General features: G+C 38.0%; 4 protein-coding genes across 6 annotated transcripts in view; 1 reads left to right on the top strand and 3 right to left on the bottom strand.

Moving 5' to 3' along the window:
• Window positions 1-5,632: 5,632 nt before the first annotated feature.
• Window positions 5,633-16,657, bottom strand: dnajc10 (DnaJ (Hsp40) homolog, subfamily C, member 10). The gene is made up of 23 exons (XM_056755736.1): window positions 16,529-16,657; window positions 15,351-15,627; window positions 15,098-15,263; window positions 14,907-14,957; window positions 14,521-14,603; window positions 14,301-14,432; window positions 14,114-14,207; window positions 13,538-13,615; window positions 13,415-13,458; window positions 13,207-13,338; window positions 13,004-13,093; window positions 12,691-12,801; window positions 11,403-11,517; window positions 11,136-11,263; window positions 9,877-9,993; window positions 8,877-8,978; window positions 8,531-8,686; window positions 8,218-8,351; window positions 8,069-8,122; window positions 7,484-7,631; window positions 6,354-6,476; window positions 6,128-6,238; window positions 5,633-6,036 (listed from the first exon to the last, which is right to left on the bottom strand). Exons 2-23 carry the CDS (start codon window positions 15,546-15,548, stop codon window positions 6,025-6,027), a joined length of 2,379 nt encoding a protein of 792 aa, XP_056611714.1. The 5' UTR covers window positions 15,549-15,627; window positions 16,529-16,657; the 3' UTR covers window positions 5,633-6,024.
• A 141-nt stretch (window positions 16,658-16,798) lies between these two features.
• Window positions 16,799-20,837, bottom strand: LOC130427962 (spermine oxidase-like). 3 transcript variants are annotated; one of them, XM_056755740.1, is made up of 4 exons: window positions 20,707-20,837; window positions 19,410-20,596; window positions 18,477-18,648; window positions 16,799-18,032 (listed from the first exon to the last, which is right to left on the bottom strand). In XM_056755740.1, exons 2-4 carry the CDS (start codon window positions 20,576-20,578, stop codon window positions 17,913-17,915), a joined length of 1,461 nt encoding a protein of 486 aa, XP_056611718.1. In that variant the 5' UTR covers window positions 20,579-20,596; window positions 20,707-20,837; the 3' UTR covers window positions 16,799-17,912. The 3 variants fall into 3 exon arrangements, with proteins under 3 accessions (XP_056611718.1, XP_056611717.1, XP_056611716.1); XM_056755739.1 differs by having other exon boundaries at window positions 20,734-20,836; XM_056755738.1 differs by having other exon boundaries at window positions 19,410-20,831.
• A 301-nt stretch (window positions 20,838-21,138) lies between these two features.
• On the bottom strand, window positions 21,139-24,032 carry LOC130427677 (spermine oxidase-like). The gene is made up of 3 exons (XM_056755278.1): window positions 22,485-24,032; window positions 22,060-22,243; window positions 21,139-21,835 (listed from the first exon to the last, which is right to left on the bottom strand). Exons 1-3 carry the CDS (start codon window positions 23,711-23,713, stop codon window positions 21,716-21,718), a joined length of 1,533 nt encoding a protein of 510 aa, XP_056611256.1. The 5' UTR covers window positions 23,714-24,032; the 3' UTR covers window positions 21,139-21,715.
• A 1,281-nt stretch (window positions 24,033-25,313) lies between these two features.
• LOC130427935 (inactive all-trans-retinol 13,14-reductase-like) overlaps window positions 25,314-26,056 on the top strand; it is a 29,668-nt gene continuing 28,925 nt past the window's right edge. Inside the window, exon 1 of the mRNA XM_056755695.1 lies at window positions 25,314-25,702. Coding sequence (XP_056611673.1) covers window positions 25,632-25,702 — 71 coding nt within the window. The 5' untranslated portion in view covers window positions 25,314-25,631. The remainder of the gene's footprint in view (window positions 25,703-26,056) is intronic.

Here is a 26,056-nt window from a genome sequence, read left to right on the forward strand (position 1 = left end):
AAGTAAACTTTCTGCAGCTTTAAAACAATAAAATTCTTTGTATTATGTAACTTGACATCTTTTAAATCACTTCTGTCAAAAGTGCAAATTAATTATGTTACAGTTTTTGTTTAATGGGGAAATTTTTAATCTCTTGTGGTTCACTGTCAATTTTCTGGTCAAATATTAATGTTACTTCAGGTTTCTGTTCATTATGTGTTAACGGGGAAACTGATATTCCAAGAAATGCTAATTAAGTTTTGCACGCAAGGGAGTGAAACAGGCACAGCGATGCCAAGAGTCACTTATGAGTAACCGTTCTCAAACAAAGCAACAGTTATGCTTATACATAATTTGAGCTTTTACAGGGGAAGAAATGTTTATTATATATTTAACACATCCTGTGAGTCAATATGCAGATCAGCCTGTTTTCCCCTGGGAATAAAATATCTTCACTGATTCACGTATGAATAACTCTTAATATGTGCAACATATTTCCACACTAAATATGTTTCTTCAGGTTTATCTTTCAACAATCAGTGTCTTTTTTATCCTTCAGCTACATTCCACTTAAATTTAACCACAGTCTGAATGTCATATATACTAATGTACATACAGATATGTATTCAGGTCATACACAGTATGTATACAGCCCTGGAAAATTAAGAGACCATTTCAAAATTTCATTAACATTTCTAGCTGTATTTTGACCATTCAGTCCAGCAGTTTCTAATGAATTTCAACAAAATCAAATCTCACGAGTGAAATAAAGTCTCCCAACAGCAATCTGAAAGACTGACAGCATGACAAGACACATGAAAACTGTGATAAAAATCAACTTTAATACTTTCCTTAATACATGTACAAATATTACAGTTTTATTGTTTAAAAGTGAATATGGTCTTGTTTTCTTTGCTGTATGTGGGGTTTTAAAAATACAGAGCATCTCTTCTATGATTTTGACCTGTTCTCCAGATCTCATTTTCTGCAAAAAAAAGAAAATAGAAACAATATTTTTAATTGAAATATTGTTGTAAGTTCACAGAATGACACAAACATTATCATTTTTAGAAACAGTAAATTCAGAAAAACTGAAATTTTTAACTCAACAGTTAATCCCATATTTGTACGATATTTTCTTTTAATGACCCTCGGGTTCGGCTGAACCATTAAAAAATGAGGTGTATAGTACAAACGTTATTATTACGAAACAGTTATTTAAGGTATTGGGAAAAATGGGATTTGGGGGTAAAAAAAGCAAACTACAGCATATCAGGGAATTTTTTTATTCAAATAGACAAAAACGCAATAAAACAAATAGCTCACAAGAAAAAAAGCCTTTGTTGACATCAGTTTCATTTGTTTTTAATATTTTGTCTATGCTCTTTGGTTGACTAGCACTTTTATTTTCATTTTTGTAAAGCTTCCTTAAATTCATCTCAAAGCTGAGCTTTTACATTAACATTTTAAGCACTCACTTATATTGAACATATGAAGTGCAAAAACATAAAAAGTCTATAATATTTAATATATATATTTAATATATTAAAAATATATAGTGAAGAAACCTTTGACAACCCTGCTGAGCTTTTTACAGGATTTACGGGAAGATAACCTTTTTTAAAGCACTTTCACATGGGTCTGTAACCCATGAACACAGCACTGCTAATCATAAGCGTTATATTTCACATTTAGCAAAAGAAACTTGCATCACCGCATCAATTTCTGTATGTTGCATTGTATAATGCATTAACACAGTGCCGTGTGTGTCCTGTTCACATGTGCCAAGTGGTGAATGATGAAGGATTGTCTGGACTGCAGAGGTCCAGCTCAAATGTTTTGCAGATGTCTAATGCACTTCTCCTCGCTGTTGTTGTTTCAGTGTGTTAAAACAGCTGTACTGTGTGCATTTATAGCTCCTTTTCTTTGTGCTCTGCCATAGAAAAACAAGACTGCCCTTTAATGAGGCCAAGGACAAGTGCTGGCTTCCTAAAGCCATGTGGTCACATAAAGAGGAGAACATCGGAGAACCACGAGCAGCTGTTGTCAGGTGTATCCAACACAGAGGTCTGTTCGGTGTTCTTAAAGGGAAAGCATCCAAAAAAATTGTTCATAGTTTTTGTGACCTTCTTTATCCACAGAACACAAAGTGGTTATTCTGAAGAATGTTAATAACCAAACAACATTGGTCCCCATTGACTTCCATTGTTTGGACACAAAACCACTAAAACATTTCTCAAAAGATGTTATTTTGTCTTCAACATGAATATCTATATTACATTTTCCCACAATTCCATTCGTCAAAGAACTTGTCCTGTGCTTTTCTTTGTTTACTGACTGCGTTTCTTTGTTTCCTAATTGATTTGTTATCTCAAAATAAACTGTTCTCTTCTTTCAGGCTTAAAGTCAACTCTAACTGCTTAAGTACAGCCTGCCGTGAGGTTTTGATAACTGTGAGTGCCTAAAGATCTCGCTGTGATAAGATCTCTTTAATAAAAAGAAGCTGCAAGTTGCTTTCAAATATTCTTTGAAGGACAAACACAGAGCTTGAAAAGCCCCAATTATCACGTTTACATTGCTGTATGTTGGGCACCCATTAACACCCTGATAGACATCAAACAAGAGGCTTCAATAAATCCTTTGAATAATTCCTGGGACTACAGTCATTTATACTGTCAACACAGGTTTGAGAATCATATAGAGAGAGTGAGTGTAAGTGCAATAACATATATACGAATCTAAATAATCACTTAAAAGAAATAAAAATGTATGGCCCAAGTAGTTACTATATACTAGTTCGTCTGCATTGGTCTCTTACATATTTTTAAAGACCAATAAAGCATTTAAAATCTCTAAAAATCTTGAATGGTGAAATCATCAAAAATCTCATACTTGAGTCTTTAAACATGAAAAATATTTTTAAATTAAAAATATGTAAACCTGTATTTGTCATTTCATAAAAAACGCAATTAATCCAAACGTCTCAGATGTTTTACAATAATGAAGACAAGACGTTTTTAATTCAACATGTTATCACTGTTGTTGCTGGGAGGAATAAAACACTTTAGAGAGTGAGTGCATGGTGACAAATTTGTATTTTTTTGGTGTGAACTATTCCTTCAACGGACCCCCAAAATCCCCAAAATGAGGGTCGCGCCATTGACCCGTGCGCAAGTCTTTCCCCTACACTCACCAAGCATGCGGGTTTATAGGCTGTTTAATTGAGTTGTGCACCTGATGGAGTAAAACCATTACATGGGCGGGCTTCATAAACCCTTCAGCCTTTCTATAATTCTTCGACTCCCCACCGTGTGAACGAATCTCTTTCCATCTCAACGATCTGACCTCGATCAAGAAGAGAAATAAACATTTTGGTGTGATATTTATTCAAATAAGTATAAAACTTTAATCACGACATAAATTTCAAAACACATTTTCATGATTGCTCAAAATGACGTTGGCGTTTTAAAACCATATCGTTGTGTTTTCCGTGAACTCTAGTGTTCCTCTCGTAAAAACCACAACGTGGTTACAAGGTGCTACAACTCTCTGACGCCAGAGCTGGGAAAAGCGCTGCCAGCGGGGAGAGCCTGTCCAGCGGGCCCAGGTGGGGTTTTTCCACCTAACAGTGGAAGAAAATAAACTTGTAGCGATCCCGTAGGGTCGCCCAGTTCTCAAGGCTTTACCAGCGCAACCGCAGCTCTGGGAACGCTGCCTCACCTGGGCAACATATTCACACGCACACGCGCGCGTTCGTGCGCACGGCCCCTGATTCTCCTCCAAAGTTCTCTAATGGTCAAAATGACCTTTTACAATTACCAGTGAACCGTGCCTTAATTTGAGGTGTGCTGTTTTTTATGGCGTTCTCCACACCCTGCGCGTTATCCATGATTTCATATGCGCTGGACGGGTGAAGCTGCTGGACCCGACTTGTCCGCCGCGGTTTGGGGTGTACGGAGGGGTCACGCCGTTGAGGGATTTTGTTCCAGCGTGGTGTGGGCGTGCACGCGGGCGAGAGAAGCTTTCATCCAAGGTAAGCAGCGTGTCTTGGTGGCCGCGCGGTGGCCGCGGGGTCGAGGCCTGTTCCAGCGCCGGTGCCAGGACACACACTGCGCACTATGAAGAGAACTCATGACAGACAAAAGGAAAAAGAAGAAAGTGTTTGATGTGTTGCCACAGCCCCTGGATATTTCATCTTCCGAACATATGAATACTGGGAGGGACGGGGTCTTTGAACCCACTCCTTCCGTTCCCTAGGTAAAATTGAGGAAGGTTGCATAGTCTTGAACTGTAGCTCAGTGGTAAGAGCGCAAGGTTGTGGGTTCGATCCCAGGGGATTGCAAATACCTATGTAAAATGTATAGGATAAAGCAATTTAAGTCGCTTTGGATAAAAGCGTCTAAGTGCCTAAATGTAATGTAATGTAACTGGATGAGACAGTAAAAGGCTATAGGTCACATTGATCCGTGTAGAGCTGATCAATATTGAGATTAAAACCATTCTAATAAAACTAGGACGTTGCAACACAGGCAAACCAGCTGGTTTTAGGTAGATTTTTAGCAGAAATATAGGGAATAAACTAGGGTTGTGACGTAGATATGGGTGTGTGAGTCAAGTTTAAAGACTGCTCAACTTGTATGGTGTAATTTTTGGTTTTGTTAAGATATTTTTTACGGTTTCATCTTAATCATAGAGTGTGTAAAAACATCTTAATATGCAGAAAGAAACGCGTAAAATGAAGCCACGCAAAACCAGATGCGCGCCTTGGGGGCGGGGCTAGCTCATGGTCCGACCAATGGCAGACTTTTTTGATAACCGAGCCGCGTGAATTACACACTTCACAGAAGTAAGATTTTTCAAACGTGTCTTTGAGAATAGTTTGACTATTTCTATACAAAAGTTGTACAACTATTGTTAAAGCTTGGAGTGACAAAACTGACTGGATTCTTAAAGTTGTGGTTGCTTTTTTTCGGTCGCCGCTTGAGTGTTTGTTTACTTCTAGGACTAAAGAAATAAAATAACCGTTCACATAGATATCATTTTTCAATTAAGGTATAGATTATATGTATACTATATTTAAATATAAGTTATATAAATATTATTTATACATAAATACCATTGTGCGTTTTCAAAAGCAGCTGATCTTCTTACCGTGTCAATATAGAGGTTTATTAACAAAAAAATTGTTCATAAATAAAAGTTTACTTGACCCATTTACGCATAAACTTGGCATTGTGTGATGTTTATTGAGCTGCTTTCTCCACAAAATCAATGGGGATGTCTCACAATTTAAGTGGATTGATGTTACATTACCGCCACCTGGTGGAAACCTTCGGCACGTCACGCGCACATTCACGCAGGGAGAGCACAAAAATGACAAGGAATAAATAATTTAAGAGGTTTCCACAGAAAATAACTGCTGGAACTAAAAATAAAAATAAAACACTGAATTTTAAAGGACCAGTGGAAGTGGAGAAAACAATTAAAAACTAGAGTAAAAACCCATTATAGGCGTGGTTTACGACTACCTTACAAATATGACAATAGAGAAAGAAGGATCTGTTCTTGTTGAAACAATACAAAAGTTACAGTCATGTAACTCTAAACAGTTGTAAAACAACAGAAATCTCAATCTTGTCTATAACAGGACATGTACAGTAAGAGTAGTTTAATGAGTCAGAAATACTCTTCGAAAAGACATGAGAAAAATACATCTGTTATGTACAGTCTGTGTGAAGAAATGACGACATTAATGTTGACAGTACATTCATACATCATAGTTGTCAAAATTGCACTGTGGTGACCTCATCTTGAATCAGTAACATCATATTTGCAGATGCTTGTCCTTAAATACTCCGACTTCTTCCAAGAACCGTTTTCTGCAGCAGCAGAGGTGATATAACTCCTCTCTACAGTCCATTTGGCAGTGAACAAATAAAAACAAATCTCGCTCTCATTAAAGAGTCTTTTTATAGTGTGCGTTTTCCCCTCGGTCACACTGCTCCTTAGAAAAGAGCATCTGTGGATCGCAAGATGTGTAGAGTCCTACAGTTCGTCCTGTGGAGCAGTAAATCAAACCGTTTGACATCAAGATTGTCCAACAAAATGAACTATACTCTAGATTTAACAAATACCCACGGTATCTTACTTCAAACTTTGAGGATTTCCCCTGTATTGAAAGTTGCTGTAGTCGCTGTCGGAGAATGTCTGCGATGACGTTGGCGTCCCTGCTGTTAACATGCTCTCCGCCCGGATCACGCTAAGCATGCGGAACAGAAAATATGTACTAGTTAGAGGTACAGTTAAGCATTACATTAAGCAGATGCGTCACAGAGAGCACACTGTAATTAAATTCTAGCAGGTGCTTGTCTTACCCGCTGGGTGCCCAGACGGGGGTAAAACCTGACAGTGGGGTAAGCCTTGATCCCAGCCTTCTGACAGATCTGGTAATGTGCCTGACAGTCCACTTTTCCAGCTCTCACCGTACCCTTCATCATCTGCACAACAGGTGAACAGGTTGCTGCTGAATTAGTCATGATCGGAGCACTTGTAGTGACTACAGAAGAAAGCCAGGAACCATCCTTTTGTTTCTCTGAGGATGGGCAGCATGATAATATATTCAATCTGTGCCGCAGTACAAATCCGCCAGTAGAAATGTGTTCATATGTGACCCTGAATCCCAAAACCAGTCTTAAGTAGCACAGGAATATTTTTTTTAAAAGAAAAAAATACATTGTATGGGTCAAAATGATAGATTTTTTTATGCCAAAAATCATTAGGATATTAAGTAAAGTTCATGGTCCATGAATATATTTTGTAAGTTTCCTACCGTAAATATATCAAAACTTTATGTTTGTGAGTGGATGGCCTGCTACAGTGCCCCTGACCAACAACTTCAAAGGCAATTTTCTTAATATTTTGGCACCCTCAGAATCCAGAGTTTTAAACGGTTGTATCCCCGCCAGATATTGTCCTATCATACATCAATAGAAAGCTTGTTTATCCAACTCTCGGATTATGTAAAAATCTAAATTTCGAAAAATGTACCCATAAGACTGGTTTTGTCGTCCAGGGTCACGCATGTTAAATTACATTTTTGCTTATAGGCCCAGCCTAATCGAGACCTTTGTTAAGATCTACGAGTGAAATGTGGGTGTGCCAAAACTGCAGCTAAATCTACAAGTAGTCTGTTCGGATAGCATCTGCATACATGCAAAATCCTTTCTTGGTAGCATTACAGAAAACACACACGTGATTGTCTGAAGCATTGCATTGTCATAGACCTGTCAGTGACAGTTGAAGTGCATTTGCAACTAGATTTGCATTTTTCAAAGGAAACACCAGTACTTGCAAAGATCCGAAGAATTGTGGATGTTGCATTCGGGATGCTTTTTGTATTTGAAAGCAATTAAACATATATTTCCATATCATTGGAATCTTAAAGCATAAAAGTGTGTTAATGGTACATTGGAAAAGTTTGACGGCACATCGGAAAAAGTCTCACCCTGGCAAGGACTTCAAACTCCGGGGCAAAGTTTTGGCAGGGGCCACACCATGGGGCGTAAAAATCCAACACCCAATGATCCTTTCCTCCCAAAACCTGTTTCGTAAAATCTTCAGGTGATAGATCCACTGAGGCTCGAGGCAGAGAACTGGAGACGGGAGAATCCAGGGGTCAAAACGTACAAAATGCTAAATTTATTAAACAGATGGCTTTGCATAATTAGACACAAAATAAGACTAAACCATCCTACGTGAAAAATCTGTGGCATCTCTATTAACAAGCACAGACAACCATGTCTTTAGACTGAATATTACGATCACAAGATGAGAAAAGGATTTTGGGTTTGCAAGTTTGATGCATTTTTATGAATTACTTCAATGCTGATGGTTTTACTAAATTAACTTAAAACTTTGATTTTCAATGTACTTTGCATAAAAGGCTGTTTGGTGCAAATAGAAAAATATAAAGTATTTCAAATAGAACTATGTACTGTATCTAAAAGTAACACAGAAAAATATTCAAATATAAAGTTTGTCCAGCTATTACTGTCCCTGAAATGTTCTGAACGAAAAGGATCCTGCTCACCCCAAGGCCCAAGTCTTGAGTGAAAACGCATCACGATGCCACCCGTTATAAGTTCTGTAACCAATGAGGGAAAGAGATAAACAGATCTTTTAAAATCCGTGTTTGAGGAACATACGGTAACTTTAATAAGTGTGAAATGCAAAGCGCACTGGTATTGATCCCTGCGGTTAGTGTTCTGAGGAAAGAGCCTGATCTCTGGATATGCTCTGACATTTTCGCTCTGACAAAACGAATGGTGTTTCTGACAGTCAACCGTGCCCGTGTTTATAACCCCATTCAGCATCTGAAAACAGACAGAGAAATGAAAATCTAAGAAATCAGGTGATGTGCTAATATAATTTAACATGCTCTGCTATCACGATAAAATAATTACGTGCAAGGTATATTCTACATATTCACCGGCATTTTAAGTCATTTCGGTTTTGGTTAAATCCTCATCAAAGCACAGAGAGATTGTCGTACCCGTGCCATTCGCCTCCACTCGGGCAGCAGGGCCTGGCAGGGGCCGCACCATGGAGCATAGAAATCAACCATCCACGTGTCTGTGGACTTGCGTTTTTTCACCAACTCCTGGAATGACTCCGGGGTTAAAGTCAACACCACAGGGTTCACCAGGTCCTGCAGAAGACAAATCATGTATCTCATCAAACGCAAGTCTAGACCTACTGCTGAACTAACTAGATCGGACTAAAACCTAAAATGCAAACAGCTATTGTGAATAAATTCGGCTACAAAGAAAAAAAAAAAGAGGAAGAGGCGGGCTTTGCATTTACCGTGCGGTTTTACACACTAAATGTCTATCTCTCACCTCTATAAACTCCAGAATGCCATCTGCAGAGTGATGACCCTCATACTCATGGATGCTGGACTTGTTGAAGATGACTGTTGTTGGATATGCATGAATGTTGTACTGAGGAAGAAAGATGATGCAGGAAATGAGAGCCATCTGTCTTCACAAGTATTATATTATTGGTAAAACCTGAGGTCTACAACAATCATAGATGAAACATTTTGGCCTGGTTTCACAGACAAGGCTTGAACTAAGCCAGGACTATGCCTTAGGTGAATATTTATGTCGCTTTTATAAAAATGCCTTAAAAGAATTCATTTCTGGTGTGCATCCTGAGACAAAACAGTGGCACTGATATATTTTAAGATATTTCTGTGCTAGTTATATTCAGTTAAGACAGGTCACACATTCATTTTAGTCTGGGACTAGCCTTAAGCCTTGTCTATGAAACCGGGGCTTTAGGTCTTAATGGTGGGTTGTGTAAGGGATAATGTACAGGCAGCTGGCTGTTATCGCAGAAATAAGTCACACTGAAGGAGCTTATTTCGCAATAACAGCTGGCTGCTTGTACATTATTCCGCTTATTGCACGGCTACTTGTCACATGAAAAAAAAACTGGACATGATATATGACTATGAAATATTTGATAAGCTCATTTTTACTGGATGTATAATATACTGTAGGCTAAAACAAAACTCAATTTTTACTGCAACCGGCATCGTTTTAAGATCTGGCATCTTCTGTATGTATACATAACCACGGGTGCTGTTACTGATGCAAAGACTACACCTTCACCTCTAAAAATGTGTGGACTGTGGTTTCCTGTGGAAAAGATGATGATTTTTGTAACTAGTAACTAAGACAGAAAACTCCTATAACTACGTGCTCTGCATCCACAAGACAGGAAACTACAGTAAAATGGCAAAAATGTTAAGCTCAGTAAGGTGACGGATATCAGGCAGACCAAAACCTGTCACATCTGAGCATAGGTAATATTATATGTGCGGTGTAAATGTACCATGTTGCAAAGCCCCTCGTGTATTGTACAGTCCAGAGTCCCAAACTTCATCTGTCCAAAGAGCTGGATGGAGGCTTTTCTCAGTTCAGGGAGAAGAGCTCGACATGGTGGACACCACTGTAAAAAAGAAACGCGACCAATATTACACGGACTTCCTTTATTATATAAGTAAGCGTTTACAAACATATGTAAACAAATGTGACCCTGGACAACAAAACCAGTCTTATGGGACAATTTTTAGATATAGAGATTTTTGCATAATAGGAAAGCGGCATAATTAAGCTTTCTATGGATAAGGTGTTGTGAGAATATGACAATATCTGGCGGAGATACAACAGTTATAAAAAAAGTTTTTATATATTTAAGGTAGGACATTTACAAAAGATTTTCATGGAACATGATCATTAGTTGATATTCTAATGATGTTTAGCATAAAAGAAAAATCTATCAATTTGACCCACGCAATGTATTTTTGTCTTTTACTAAAATGTTCCCGTGTTACTTAAGACTTGTTTGTGATCCAGGGTCACAATTGTGTTACATACACAAAACACACATCACATAAACAGATAAAGACATTGAAGTATGAAGAACTTTCATTGAAGTATGAAGAATGTTTTGAAACGACAGAAATGCAATATAATATACATAACTATTTCTTCAGAGGTTTATCAAGACTTCTTAAAATGAGCTATTTCTATCTATAAACCCCCCGGGTGACCATGATATTTCTACAGTAGCCCTTAATGGACAAACTGCCCTACAGAACGAGTTTGTAAAAAAATGATCTCATTAGCGAAAGACGTGATGACATCTTAGTTCTGTGTCAGCCACAGTAGTAGTGCTTCGAAAGGGATGGGGAACGGTGGAGCGAGCCGTTAAAAATCACACAATGGTCCTTTAAAAGGACAAGGTTATCTAAAATTTTAATAAAATATAATATTTTATTTATAAAAAAATACTATATATAAACAACATAACCAACATTTATAACAATAAATTCTGCCTCACATTTTCCCCAACCTGCGTCATATCTTCAATAAAAACTTACTTAAGGTTCTCTTTAGTATTTTGGCGACTGAGCAGTCATGCAATTTCATTATATAAAGACTTCAATAATTTCACACCACCTTGAGCTCAAAGAATGCGCCGTAGGCAGGAAGTTACCATGGCAATGTGGCTGCATGCTTGGCAGAGTTAAAAATAATCAGCTATCAGCAGATGTTTAATAGAGAGTTTCAGACATATTGATAACTCACAGGTGCAAAGAAGTCAACCAGCCAGGGCTCTTTCTCATGACTGGGGAAGTTCTCAGGTCTGAGAGTGGTCACGTGGGCGCCGACGCTCTCTTTCGCAAATGATACTATGTTATACAGGGCATCTTTACCTGAAAAATTAACACAGCATGGTGGGCATCAGAAAACAGTTCAACCTCTTCAATACAGACTCAAATGTAATCGAGCTGGATTTTCAAGTTTTAAGCTTTAAAAGCATTGCAATGTGCAGAAAAGCAGGTTTGAACTTACCATGGTGAATCTCATAATCATGAATTCCAAGCCCTTTAAAAACAGCCACACATGGTTTGTGAATATACAGAGATGTGCAGAGGTCTGAATCAGAGATACAGTCCACCTTCCCCACCTGTGCAGACAGAGAACAACTTCAATCCAACAAACAGTGAAATCCTTCAATTGCAATTTTAAAGGGGTCATATGAAATGTCTAAAAATTATATTATCGTTTGTCTTAGATGTAGTGCAATGTTTAGACACGATTTAAGGTTCAAAAACGCTGTATTTTTCACATACCGTGCATGTTTGTATCTCCTCTTTGACCCGCCTCTCTCAAACGCACAGATTTTTAACAAAGCTCATCGCTCTGAAAAGCGAGGTGTGCTATGATTGGCCAGTTAACCAGTGCGCAGTGATTGGTCGAATACTGCAAGCGTGTGACGGAAATGTAACGCCTCTTACCATATTTGGTACATTAGGCCAAAGCAATTGTACTGACAGGTACACCCACCTAACTTGGGTATACATTTGGGCAACCTTAGTTAAATCACACCACAAACTTGCGTAGATTTGTGGGGGTGTGGTTACACGAGGCATTTCAGGCAGGTCTGGATGAGCATTTGCTTTTAGAAAGAATGTATCTTTTGTTCCCACATGTGTCTAAAGCGCAAGTTATAGTCATGCGTAGGACCAAGGCGTAGCTTACGCAGAGCCGTGTACCCTACACCGTAGCCTGATGCGCACCTCTCCAAAAATGTAACAACGCGTCAACTCAACGCAGAGCCTACGCGGACTGCAAGTGCTGGGATTGGTCTGTTTGAACCCCTCCCTCAGGTAAAAAAAAATCAGCGATGGAGTCATGTTTACTCAAATGGAAGATATTTGTGCTTCTGTATTTAACATCTCAAGCTGCAACAAAAGTGACCGTTTACTTGCCGCTATCACTGCTAAAATGCTTCTCAAACGAGGTCATTCTTCTTCGGCTCTTGTCTTGGTTACACAAGTAACACGCACTTGGGCACTGACGCCTAGTGGTCATTGCCTGTCGATGCGGACAACGACGCAGAAGTGCAAATAAAAACCGACACATAAACTTTGGCGTAGAGGCTACGGCGAAGGTCCTATGCATGAATATAACTTACGCTTAAAACATGAATGGGCAACTTATAACACACCAAAGACACAAAAAAACATGTGTTCGCACCATATGACCCCTTTAATTACATTTTCCATCCTCAGTGGTGTTCCCCAAAGCTGTATGATTCTTCCATGGAACATAAAAGCGACAAAGTGTAATGAAGCACCTGTATGTGAGAGTCTTTCAACAGAGCTTTGAGTTTTTTGAACTCGTGTGATGCCAGGTCATCTTTTCCAAATGAGAAGCTGACGAGCCATCGATGGTGAGCTAATTTATCCTGAAATGACAAAAAAATTCAAGACGTATCAACACAGTTGTGCCACGCAGTTATGCTCTACGCTAAGTGTCAGTTGTCTTGGGTAAACACCGATACAGGTAATATTGGGTGTGGTACAGTTCAGTGCAAACGTACTCATCTAGATATGTGAGCTCATATTTGTTCACATGGTGTTCGTGATGAAACGCACGTAAGATCGTACCTCAAAGCTCTCCTTTGTAAGCATCTCCAGGTCAGGCAGATGCTTCAATACTTGCGCATATATTTCTTTAGCATCCAAACTCTGGATGAACTGCACAGGTTGAAATGAAAGAATCACATTAACACTTTTAAATTTGTTGTTAAAGGTTTACAGTAAAGCAATTACAATAAAAGTGCATAAATGTTCATCAGTATCAGACTAACCAACACGCTTCCTTTCTGAGTAAGAGAACTGCCAGGGGGGAAGAGGGCTGTTGTGCTCGTGGTGATGTCAAAGCTGTCACATAGATCTGCCTGTTTAGAGCAATCCATCCAGCCTACGTGTGCCAGACCGTCCTGAAAAAACAAACATGAATATTCATTATATGATTAAACACGGTATTCTTGACAAGCTGAACTATAAATGACTTACCAACATTCCAGCCAGCTTGCGTCTAGTCTGAGACTCCAAGCAGTCTATGAGAAACAATTTATTTTTAGCAAGACAATGAGCGAGTCTTTATTTAATTGAATTATTTAAGTTTAACAGTCACACCTCCAGTGTCAGCACAGAAAGATATCAGCCACCCGATTCTTTCTGCAAACGCACGATCAATCTCAGCGAAGATATTGCCTGTAAATACAAATACGTACACAAAATGTTTACAGACAAAACAGATTTTGAATGTTTCAAATGTTAAAACTGTCAAAACATTCAATGTGGTCTTAAAGGGATAGTTCGCCCCAAAATTTATATCTGTCATCATTTAGTCACCCTAGACTTGTCGCAAATCTGTATACATTTCTTTGTTCTGATGAACACAGAGGAAGATATTATATATTTTCCATAGGAGGAAGTCAAAAATTAGTCTAGTTAGTCAAAAGTGTCCCAGAACGGTTTGCTTTGCTACGGTCTTCAAAATATCTTCTTCTTTTGTGTTCAACAGAACAAAGTTATTCATAAAGCAATTTCTCCTACTATGGTAGTAAATGGTGGTTTGATTACAAGCATTCTTCGAAATATTTTTCTCTGTGTTCATCAGACCAAAGAAATGTTGTAAATGATGAAAGAATTTTCATGAACTGTTCACTTAACCTTTTAGACCTCACATTATAAGTTCAAATCAAATACCTTGCCAAAGTTCTGACACTTTGCTCTGCACAAGTTGCATGGCAAACGTCGTAAGACTTGCTTTCGATCTGTCGCCATAATATTTCTCTGGATTCTGTTGACATGATCGCATTTATATTTTAGTGTGAGTGTAAACATCAAACATTACATACATGTATAGACGAACACAAAACTTAAATTCTCTTACCATTCCGTTCCTGAACACATAAAGGCTGGGGTAGCTGTTGATTCCTTTACTCCGGCACACCATGCCATTATCACCACAGTTCACGGCACCGATCCGAATCACCCCGTCCATCTCCTTCGCAAACTCCCGCCACTATGGGACACGATGACATGACAGTCAAATAAAGCTACAGCACATGTGATGAGGAAGCGAATATGAGATGACACGTCGTGCTGTGTACCGTGGGAGCTAGGTCGTGACAGTGCGAGCAGCGTGGAAAGTAGAAATTCACAAACCAGACCTCTCCCGAATTTACCGCTGCATCTGTGGAAAAACAAAAACCATGTGACACTCCAATGTTTGCAAGAACAGGTCGGGCCTCTTTTGGAAAATAAATGATACAAGATCAGCTGAAACAGGTGATGGGTGAATTAACATGTTAAAAATGTGTAGGTCACATATCTACTCAAAATCCAACAATACTTAAAACAGGGTTCACTTAATGTATGGAAAATGTGATCTATTAATTTTAAAGGGAGACGTCGTGACATGACTTTTGTGAGTTTTTAAATTTTTAGATATTCTATAAATATAATGTATAATCTGGGTCAAATCTGCTTCACTTACCAAAATCTCCTCTGTCCAGCGTAATAATTTCTAGATCATCATCATAAATGCCTGAAAAACAAAGTACCATTCTTGTTATCCAGAATAAATGACTACGGCGTATCTTCAACAAACTTAAAGCTTTGTTTTTCTATCCTTATGCAGTGCTACAATATCCATACAGAATGTGATGGTGAAATAAGGTTAATTACCAAAATCATATCTGTAATAGTTCCAGCTTTCATATCTTCCTCCCTGCTGTTCGTCTTGCAGGCCCTTCTCTCCATACTTGTCATATTTCTTCCTCAAGTCTTCATCCTTCAAAACCTCATAGGCCCGATTGATCTTCAAGAACTCGTCATGGGCTGCTTCATTATTCTAAAACGACACAACGAAACAGTCAGTTGTAATAGCAAAAGATGACACACAGGTGTCTTGATGGCACGCAATAAAGAAGCTACTCACTGGGTTTTTATCCGGATGCATCGTGAGAGCAAGCTTTTTGAAAGCCTGCCGAATTTCACGAGTACTGGCCTCTTTGGAAATACCCAACAGCTTGTAGTAATCTTCATCGGAGGAAATCACAACAAAAAGACACAGTGCGACAAAAGCAAACAGCAATGTTCTTCTCGCAGGTCTCAGGTGACTCTGCAACCTCTGCATTCTTGAAGGATGTTGGAGATTTTGAAGGATGAAGAAATGTTTACAAGAATGTGGGGATCACCATTCTCAACAAATTAACCTGTAAATGATGAAAGAGAAAAAGAAAGGAGATCTCAGGAAATGTACACGTATGTGTTTACAGAGGGTGGAGCCACTTTCTCATGCCATCTCATATTCTGCTTTATCCACATCAGCTCTACATCTGACCTAAAGCACATTGTTTAACAGACATTTGAAGTTTTCATTCAAAGAATTTGACACATTTCAGTTTTAATACTTTAAAGTATTAAGTCTAACTAAACTTAATATATAATAATAATATATATTTGTATTTCGTGTCAAAATTTAGGTGTGCCACGTTTATGTACAGATTTTGTCGAATTACAATCTTAATAAACAAACAAGACGCATTTCAACATCAACCATTTCTAGTCAAAATTACACATGCAAGTGTATCTCCTCTTACAACAGTGCAGACAAATGAAATAAACTATAAAAAGAGTTTTAATGCTTAATATTAACATAGATAAAAGAGACCCGTCTGTCTACAAATCTTTATGAGACCAAAGTGAAGTATAATAGTTATTACCCCAGTTAAAATCCAGTCATCTAAACTTTAGTGTAACGTTAATACGTGTATTTATTACAGTAAGAGTTAAACAAAGTGTTTGTTGTGTGTGTATCGTTAGATACCAGCTCGCGTTACATGAGCTACAGCAAATACAACACATTAGTTATGTATAATAGATGTATCAACAATTAAACCCTATATACATCGTTTATTGCGCTTCATTATTCACTTATAAATGTTAGTCTGAGACTTAAACCCAAGCTCGAAACTGTAAGACAGTCACGCAGCTAATGACTGTGCGGGGGTCAAACTTTAAATAATACACATTTGTAAAAACATCCTGCAAATAAATCACGTAATGCACGTACGAGTGAAATGTTTGACGAATCTAAAATATATTGTGTGTTACCTTGACTCGAATATTTTCTACACTCCTCCAGTGTTTCTCTGATTCACCGGTGACTGCAGCGTGAAGCAGTCAGCGGAAAGAGTAATCACTACCGGAATTTGGTGTTTTTCCAAAATAAAAGTCTCCACGGCACGAATATAAAAAGATCCACTTTATGGCATTACGTGAATCTTATTGTGAAAACAAAAAACATAATATAAAATATTATAAATAATACAGTGAACATTAGGGTCATAGATTTTACACTAATTGTAACATGGGATAATCTGATAGAATTGACTCATTATTTATTGGTTATCTGTAAATCTAAGCAAAGAAAGTTAAATGCACTCTCATTTGTAAATGACATACATTATACTTTTACAACAAGCACATTTAAGGATACTTTGAGTTTACATTTTTGAATAAAATTACAAATGTACCGTAATCTCCAGTGCAAAACATCACAATGTGTTTTGAAGGCTGCAATGTTGTGTGGAAAAGAAAAAACAGACTTGATTTTATTTGATAATTTCTTAAAACGTGCTTGTGAAGTATATGCAACACACATCTGTAAGCACTGCATGCACAAAACACATTCACTTTTAGAGCTCATTTAAACAACCTTGGATCTTTGTATTTAAACAGTTAATTCACCCAAAAATGAAAATTCTGTCATCATTTACTGGTTCAAATTTCCTTGTTCTGATGAACACAGAGAAAGATATTTGGAAAAATGCTTATAACCAGACAGATTTTGCACCAATTGACTACCGTAGTAGGAAAAAATACAATGGTAGTCAAAAGAGCCAGAGAACTGTCCTAGATTCATTTTATGGGACAGTGGAGAGCAGACAGTAAAGTGTTGGAGAGACAGGGGTGAGGAACTAGCAAATGATGCTCGAGACGGGATTTGAAGTCTGGTCAGGCCACAAGTGCACTGGCACTATATGTCGGCGAAGTAACCACAGAGCTATCGTCACCGACAGCTGTTCTACGTTCTTCAAAATGTACCTTTTTTTGCTCAACAGAGTACTTTTTTTCATAGATTTCGTTTTGTTTCGTAATTTTCCTAAGACAAGCTTTTGTTGGCTAAAATCAGCAAACATATATATTCATTGTTTTTCTATGCAAACAAATGGACATGGTTAAGACAGCTAATTTAAACTAAAATCATCATTAAATCATCATTCTTTAGAATTAAAGAAGCTCATTATTGTACATTAGAGAGTTATCAGAATAATTCTTAACTTCCTTAACTGTTTAGCAATTAACAGAGCAGATATATGCTTGATACAGCAATCAGTTTAATGTACAAAGAAAGTTGCCCATGACCCATTAAATGCAAAGATTGCAAGATGCAAGGTCAAGTATATAAAACTCATAAACATTAGGATAGTGGTGTTTAATCCGAGTGATAACTGATGAGCCTCTGTGCCTCTCTGACACCTGTCAAGTAAGCTCCATGGGTTGTGGTGTAAAAGTTCACATGTGTAGCTTCACCAGCAAACAACACCTGGAGGGGCTTTAGAGACAAAGAAAATATATTTTATAGTTTCCCTGGATATATGTTTGTAATTATCAGACGTGAAAAACTAAATGATTCCATTAAATATTTTGTTTACATACACACAGGTGTAGTGTATGCATTATAACAAATAATTACACAATCCTAAATATATACCAAGACAAATTTGTGTTACTGTCATAGTTTGATACCGCCTATTATAAGAAGATGTTACCTTGCTGCCTTTAGGTTTAATTTACACAAAGAAAATATATTTTATAGTTCTCTGGTAATAATTATCCGACACAAAAAACTAAAGGTGTACATTAAATATTTTGCTTATTTACATACTGTATGCATGTGACAAAATAATATAATCTTAAATAGATGCAAAGACTGAATTTGTGTTACTATCAAAATTTGATACTGATAGTAATTTGATAAGCTACTGTGTGATGTTACCTCGCTCCCCTTGGGGGGAAGAGGAGATGCTAATGCCTTATGTTCCTCTACTCCATTAACACGATGAGGAACAAATGTATAGGAGCCACGCACATGGGTATCATGACCCCATCTGGAGATAAGCGTCTTTGAGGCTTCTGGCACCGTCCAGCCGGTGAAAGTCCTCAGCAACCTTTAAAGACATCATCACAACACATTTTTTTCTTTTAAGATAATGCAAACGATTATAGCCATTGCATCGTACCTCCCTTCAAAATTATGCAGAAATAATTCCTGATAGGCTAGTTTTCTGTACAGGGTGCCACGCTTTGTTTACAAAACTTACATCTGTCATCAAGACAGGTAAGATTTCTTTCATAACATCCATTTCAGTAATCGAGGAAAAGAAAATCACATACAACACTTTTAAATTGTAATACTTTTATTAAAGGAATACTTTACCCAAATAGGAAAATTCAGATATTTTCTCTCCTTCAAGTTGTTCCAAATCTGTATAAATGTCTTTGTTGTGATGAACACAGAAACATATTTGTAAGAATGCTTATAACCAAACAGGTTTTGCCACGATTGACTTCCATAATAGGAAAAATTACTTGAGCACAAAATAAGATATTTTGAGGTATGTAGGACAGCGAACAGTTCTGGGGCACTTCTGACTACCATTATATTTTTTCATCCTATTGGGGGGGGCGAAATCTGGTTATAAGCAATCTTCCAAATATCTTTCATTGTGTTCACCAGAACAAAGATATTTACATAGATTTTGAACAACTCGAAGGTGAGTAAATGATGACTGAATTTTAATTTTTGGGTGAAGTATCCCTTTAAAGGTACTGTTCTTTAGGAAGTGAAAAAAAAATGGATCAGAATGAAACAATGCATATAAAAAACACAGACAATAGTTTCACAATGAATTGTCATCTATTTACATACCTCACACAGGTTTCTCTGATTTCACTGTCCTCGAGCGTCTCCATATGTAGTGCTTCTCTACCTGTGATCCAGCCTAACAGAGCAGTGGGGTGACGTGCCACCACATCAAAACCGGTGATCTTCTTGTACCACGTCTCTTTCCAGTCATCTCCTTTAGACGAAGCTTTGTAAACATCTTCATCTTCTGGCCCTTCTTCCCACACCATCTGAATAGTACAGTCATCCGGCAAAAACTTCTCTTCAAAATACAGGAAAATTTTGTCCACTGTTCCAAAACCGAGATTCTGAATGGCATTCAGTTTGGGTTGCGGTAGTGACGGCTTAAACATTGTGTCTGCTTTGTCTTTGAGAACCCCCAAAGATACAGTGACAATCACATGGTCTGCATCATAAGACTGCCCATTTTGACAGGTGATCCGAACAGGATGTTCTTCACTCTCTCCTACTTTAATCAGATCCCACTGGATGGTCTTTACTTCTGCATTACATTGGATAGTACCTGAGGGCAGATCTTTCAGGAGAACATCTAACACTGCTCGATAGCCACCCAATCCTAAAGTGTTGAAGAAACCTCCCTCGGGTTCGGTGTATTCACTAGTCTGTGCGGCAGACACCTCGTAGAGAGAAGAACAAGCTTCATCTGTGCATTCAATCCTCTTGCACCACTCAAAGACCATTTGGCCATCTTCTGTGGATTCTTCAAAGGCGTCGTCCAGATAACCACCCAGAGTCATCTTTCTGTGCTTGCGAGCAAGTTCATCATCAAAAGCTTTGTCGGTGAGCTTGCTGAAGCGTGAACAAACCTGCTCTACAACCTTCTTTGAGACCCGTGTCCCGTCTTCTCTAAAAAAGAAATCTTTAGTTGTTACAGAATGCGGCGAGCACATACTTTTGCTTGTCGACGGTTCCCCAGACAGCAGGTTGTGTTGTTTTGCGAGCTTGAAAAGTGGGTTTCCTTTCTGTCCATGAATCCAGTTCGCCCCAACCTCAAGGACCTTATCGGTGAACGGTTTGGTGGTGTGCACCCGACCTCCAACTCTATCTTTCGCCTCGAGGAGCAGAACATTTTGAAATCCTGCTTTGACCAGCGTTGCTGCAGCAGCGACACCTGCGAATCCTGAACCCACGACAACAACCTTGACCTCTTCTAGTCCTTTAGAATCACTCATTCCTGCTGTTTTGTTCAGCTGTTTAAAGAAATGAACGCGTAAATTTAGCTTAGGAACTTTAAAATGTGACCCAAATCCTAAGAGCCAACAACAAATCTTGGTCAGCAATACGGAGCCAAAAATCTTACAGGAGAGAAAGTTTCACCTGCACGCACATTGAATGTCTTTGTCAACGCTTAAATACATGTAAAACCTCCAGTAACATCATTGAGTTGTAGTCCATTTAATAGTGGATATGTTATTTTACATATGAAGTTGCAAATGTCGTGTATGAAAAATGCCCTTCCCTTGCTGCTCTTTAAAGGCTGAATGATGTTGACGCCCACATTATGTAAACGCACGTGTACACAAGCACGTTTAACAGGTCGTTTTGAATGTCTCTAAATGCTGCCCCGCCTTGACTGTATTGTATGGACAGCAGGGAAAACTGGAAATTTCATGAGAACGTCAAGTGGGAACTTGATTTTGTTTTACTTGTTCATAGTTTTCAATATGATGCTGCATTCTGTCGTGGCTTCATCGATCGTCCAATGCAGAACGAAAACACGAAGACTAAGAAGTCAAGAGTTTCAATCTTTATTTGCTCGAGCAAGCAAAGTGAGACACACAGAGTTCATCTGAAGATGTCAAACAAATACATGTCTGACTCCATCTTTTATACAGTAACCTCAAGTTTTTTTTACAATGTTAACCAATCAGGTTTCACATGATATCACCTTTTTATTAGTCCATCCTCTTTCTGAGTTGCTACCATTATATTTAGCTTTTTTGTAGGTTTTATTAGCAAAAATCAACAAACACATATATTCATTGTGGAATGAATGAAATGGAAATCGCCTTTCAGTTAGTTTATATTTCATTTGAAGATGCTCATTATTGTACATTACGCTGCTCAATCAGGAATCAGGAGGAATATTCCTTCATTTCTTCAACACATTGCTGTTTAATAATTAACAGAACAGAGATATGCATGGTATAGCAATCAGTTAAATGTACACACAAAGTTTCCTTACAGCCCATTTATAACAAAACCTGAATGCCAAAAGAGTGGGAGGTCAAGTATATAAAACCATTATCTTCATGAGACCACAAAATGTTATCTTCATGAGACAAAAGACCTCTCATGGATGGTGCTGTTTAATCCGAGTGATAACTGATGAGTCTCTGTGCCTCTCTGACACCTGTCATGTAAGCTCCATGGGTGGTGGTGTAGAAGTTCACATGCGTAGCTTCACCAGCAAACAACACCTGGAGGGGCTGTGGAGACACAGAAAATGTATTTTATATTTTCCCTGTATATATGTTTGTTATTATCAGGCGTGAAAAACGAAATGCTTCCATTATATTTTACCCGTTTACATACATACAGGTGTAGTGTATGCATTATAACAAATAATTATACAATCCTAAATATATACCAAGACAAATTTGTGTTACTGTCATAATTTGATACCGTCTATTATAAGAAGCTAAGATGTTACCTTGCTCCCTTTGGTTTTAACTTTAGGGGGAAGAGGAGATGCTAATGCCTTGTGTTCCTCTACTCCATCAACACGATGAGGAACAAATGTATAGGAGCCACGCACGTGGGAATCATGACCCCATCTGGAGATAAGCGTCTTTGAGGCTTCTGGTACCGTCCAGCCGGTGAAAGTCCTCAGCAACCTTTATAGACATCATCACAACACGAGCGATTATAGCCGTTGCTAATAACACAGTGCCTTTCAAAACGGTGCAAATGTAAGACAACAAGAATAAAGGAACAGGGAGAAATCGTCTCTGATTTCTGTAAAGGTGCTTTCTTTACAAAGCCTACGGCTGTCATAAAGACAGGTGAGATTTTCATCACACCTGTAGCATCCATTTATTACACATGTTTGCAATGATTTGTCATCTATGTACATACCTCACACAGGTTTCTCTGATTTCATTGTCCTCGAGCGTCTCCATATGTAGTGCTTCTCTACCTGTGATCCAGCCTAACAGAGCAGTAGGGTGACGTGCCACCGTATCAAAACCGGTGATCTTCTTGTACCACGTCTCTTTCCAGTCATCTCCTTCAGACGAAGCATTGTACACATCTTCGTCTTCGGGCCCTTCTTCCCACACCATCTGAACCCCAGCGCAGTCATCCGGCCAAAACTTCTCCTCAAAATACAGGAAAATTTTGTCCACTATTCCAAAGCCAAGATTCTTAATGGCATTCAGCTTGGGTTGCGGTAAGGACGGCTCAAACATGGTTGCTGCTTTGTCTTTGAGAACCCCCAAAGATGCAGTGACAATCACATGGTTTGCATCATAAGACTGCCCATTTTCACAAGTGATTCGAACAGGAAGCTTCTGTTCTTCACTCTCTCCTTTCTTAATCAGATCCCACTGGATGGTCTTTACCTCTGCATTACATTGGACAGTACCCGGGGGCAGATCTTTCAGGAGAACATCTAAAACTGCTCGATAGCCACCCAATCCTAAAGTGTTGAAGAAACCTCCCTCGAGATCAGTGTAATTACTAATCTGAGCGGCAGACACCTCGTAGAGAGAAGAACAAGCTTCATCTGTGCATTCTAGCCTCTTGCACCACTCAAAGACCATTTGGCCGTTTACTGTAGATGCTATCGGATATTCGTCATAGGCATCGTCTAGATAACCACCCAGAGTCATCTTTCTGTGCCTGCAATCAAGTTCATCATCAAAAGCTTTGTCGGTGAGCTTGGTGAAGCGTGAACGAACCTGATCTACAACCTTCTTGGGGACCTGCTTCCCATCTTCTCTAAAAAAGTAATCTTTAGATGTTACAGAATGCTGCGAGCACATGTTTGTGCTTGTCGACGATTCCTCCGACAGCAGGTTGTGTTGTTTTGCCAGCTGGAAAAGAGGGTTTCCTTTCTGTCCGTGAATCCAGTTCGCCCCAACCTCAAGGACCTTATCGGTGAACGGTTTGGTGGTGTGCACCCGACCTCCAACTCTATCTTTCGCCTCGAGGACCAGAACATTTTGAAATCCTGCTTTGACCAGCGTGGCTGCGGCAGCGACACCTGCGAATCCTGAACCAACGACTACAACCTTGACCTCTTCTAGTCCTTTAGAATCACTCATTCCTGCTGTTTTGTTTAGCTTTTTAAGCAAGGAAAACATAAATTAAGTTTAGGAACTTTAAAAGGTTATTGAAAACAACCAACATCAACTCAGCAATACAGAGAAAGCTACAGCTCATGTGCCGAGCATGGTGCCGAGTCATTGTTCAAATAGCTGAAAAACCTGACGTCAGTGACCTTTGAAGTCCATATGATTATTTTACGAGAGCAGGGATCACTAGATATCCTATAGCAGATGAAGTTTCAAATATTGCACTCAGCAAAAGACCTTCCTTTGGTACACTTTGAAGGCTGCATGATGCTGACACGCAAGATTATCTCCGAGAACATACATTAACACAAGCACGTACAACATGTTGTTTTTATGGCAGCATTGGGAAAACAGAAACTTAAATGTGGGAAACTTCAAAATAAATGTCTCTGTAGAAACAAATGGCTGCATAAATAAACGTGCATTTTATGTGACCCTTAAAGCTGATTGTTTCATAGCACATTTTATAGGTTATATATTACCTTATTCCATACGTTAAATATTATATGGTCCAAAATGGTCCACTTGTAAATCGGTGGACTTTTTTTATACTTTGTTTCAAACATTATACATACATTCTAACATCAGGGAAAGAAGTCTTTACATTTCATAGACAGTTAACAATAACAATATTAAGATAAATAAAACAATGAATAAGATCTTGGGTTTGCCTAGGCTACATTAATGTATAAGATTAAAAAAAAGCATATTTGTAAAAAAAACATCATAATGTTTAAAACAGGTTTAGCCTTATTTGTTATTTACAAGTCTTAATGATGAAACAAATCATTTAGTTTCAGCAAGAATTAAAAGGAAATATAAAGGGGATTTAAGAAATTTTTGTTTGTGACAACAATTTTTGCATTAAAAATTAACAACATTTTCCTGAGAAAGTATTTTAGGGCATTCGTAGTAAAAAAAATCTTTAAGGGTAAATTTATAGCCTACATTTAATAGGGCTAAACAAATACAAACTTAAGTCAATCCAATATTGTCTCTTTTAATTACAATCATAAAATATATATGCAGCTGTTTCTTCCATAAGACCACAAAATGAGAAATTTTCATCAATATCAGAATACCTGGAGATATGTATATCGATAAGCGTATCCTAACTGTAATGTAACGTAGTGACGTAACCACTTTTTGTTATGTCATCGCCGTTAGTGATTTCCCTTTAACGTAGTATTTGAACGTTTCAAATTAGATCTGGAGAATTCTTTCCACTTAAAAATAATGTTTCTTATAATACTTTTTATATTACTTGGTAAATATCACATTTATGTGAAAAAATGGGCTAAAGCTAAACATTTTTTAAGAGATATTAAACAATATGGACAAACTTTAAGCAATATAAAAAACAAAAAAGCAATGTAATTTTAATTTCAAGTTATACCCCAAGTTTTATTTATATAATTTTTATTTTTGTATTTTTAGTTGTATATGTTTGTACTCTTTTGTGCTTTAATTAATAATAATAAAAATGTGATTTCCCCAGTTTTAAGATGTCAACAACCATTCAAAAGCGTATAAAACTGCTATATTTGTGTCTCCCTGTACGCGAATAAACGGACAATAAACAAACTTTGGCGCGCTGTGATCATTTAAACCGTGCTGTCAGTTTAACTCTGCAACTGCCAACTAGGTTAAATATCGATTTATTTGATAATTATAGTATATCTGCAATAGGAATGACACAGGTTTGACAGAAACCTGCTAACTTCAACATTAATGGAAATTGATTTTGTTATAAAACTTTTTTAAACGACGTAAATCAGATCGTTTCTGGATCAGATGCAGATTGTATACGCTTAACTGCAAATAGATTTATTCATTCGTTATTAGTTGTTTATATTTTGTTTATATTTTTGTAAGTGTTCAGTCATTCGCTAGATGGCGCTAAGAAACTAAGAAATCTTATTTTAACATGAGAACTACAACATTGACCAGACGATGGACGCCATCCAGAGTCCCTGCACGGACTACAACCAGCTCACAGTCAGTGTTTGCTTCTTTTTCTGTTTCTCTCTTTTACACGGCTTTCCTATTCTTTTCTGAGGTGTTTAGGACAGTGATACACGTTTAAGGCTCTGAATGTTAAACAACGTATTTCTGTTAACTATACTGTATGCTTAACATTTGATAACTCCAGTAAACGTATTGTTCAGGAGGCCTTGAGTGTGTAATGTGTAATCCATTTTATATCCATGTGCACTTAATCATACCCAATGTTTGACCTTCATGCTATAAAACCAGTGCTATTGCAGATGTAGTTAAAATGGTTCGTTTAAAAAAATGAAACATGCCCAGGGTCACAAACAAGTTGTACAAAACAGCATTGAATGAATGGGT

The sequence above is a fragment of the Triplophysa dalaica genome, chromosome 8 (assembly GCF_015846415.1).
Source record: "Triplophysa dalaica isolate WHDGS20190420 chromosome 8, ASM1584641v1, whole genome shotgun sequence".
In the NCBI taxonomy this organism is placed as follows: Eukaryota; Metazoa; Chordata; class Actinopteri; order Cypriniformes; family Nemacheilidae; genus Triplophysa; species Triplophysa dalaica.

Coding starts and splice junctions, on each gene's coding strand:
- LOC130427962 (XM_056755740.1), bottom strand. CDS start 20,578: ATGAGTGATTCTAAAGGACTAGAAGAGGTCAAGGTTGTTGTCGTGGGT. Junction 18,649..19,409: donor ATCAGAGAAACCTGTGTGAG/GTATGTAAATAG, acceptor ATGTCTTTAAAG/GTTGCTGAGGACTTTCACCG. Junction 18,033..18,476: donor TTCCCCCCAAGGGGAGCGAG/GTAACATCACAC, acceptor TTGTCTCTAAAG/CCCCTCCAGGTGTTGTTTGC.
- dnajc10 (XM_056755736.1), bottom strand. CDS start 15,548: ATGCAGAGGTTGCAGAGTCACCTGAGACCTGCGAGAAGAACATTGCTG. Junction 8,123..8,217: donor AACCGCAGGGATCAATACCA/GTGCGCTTTGCA, acceptor CATTGGTTACAG/AACTTATAACGGGTGGCATC. Junction 6,239..6,353: donor CCCGTCTGGGCACCCAGCGG/GTAAGACAAGCA, acceptor CCGCATGCTTAG/CGTGATCCGGGCGGAGAGCA.
- LOC130427677 (XM_056755278.1), bottom strand. CDS start 23,713: ATGTTTTCCTTGCTTAAAAAGCTAAACAAAACAGCAGGAATGAGTGAT. Junction 22,244..22,484: donor ATCAGAGAAACCTGTGTGAG/GTATGTACATAG, acceptor ATGTCTATAAAG/GTTGCTGAGGACTTTCACCG. Junction 21,836..22,059: donor TTAAAACCAAAGGGAGCAAG/GTAACATCTTAG, acceptor GTGTCTCCACAG/CCCCTCCAGGTGTTGTTTGC.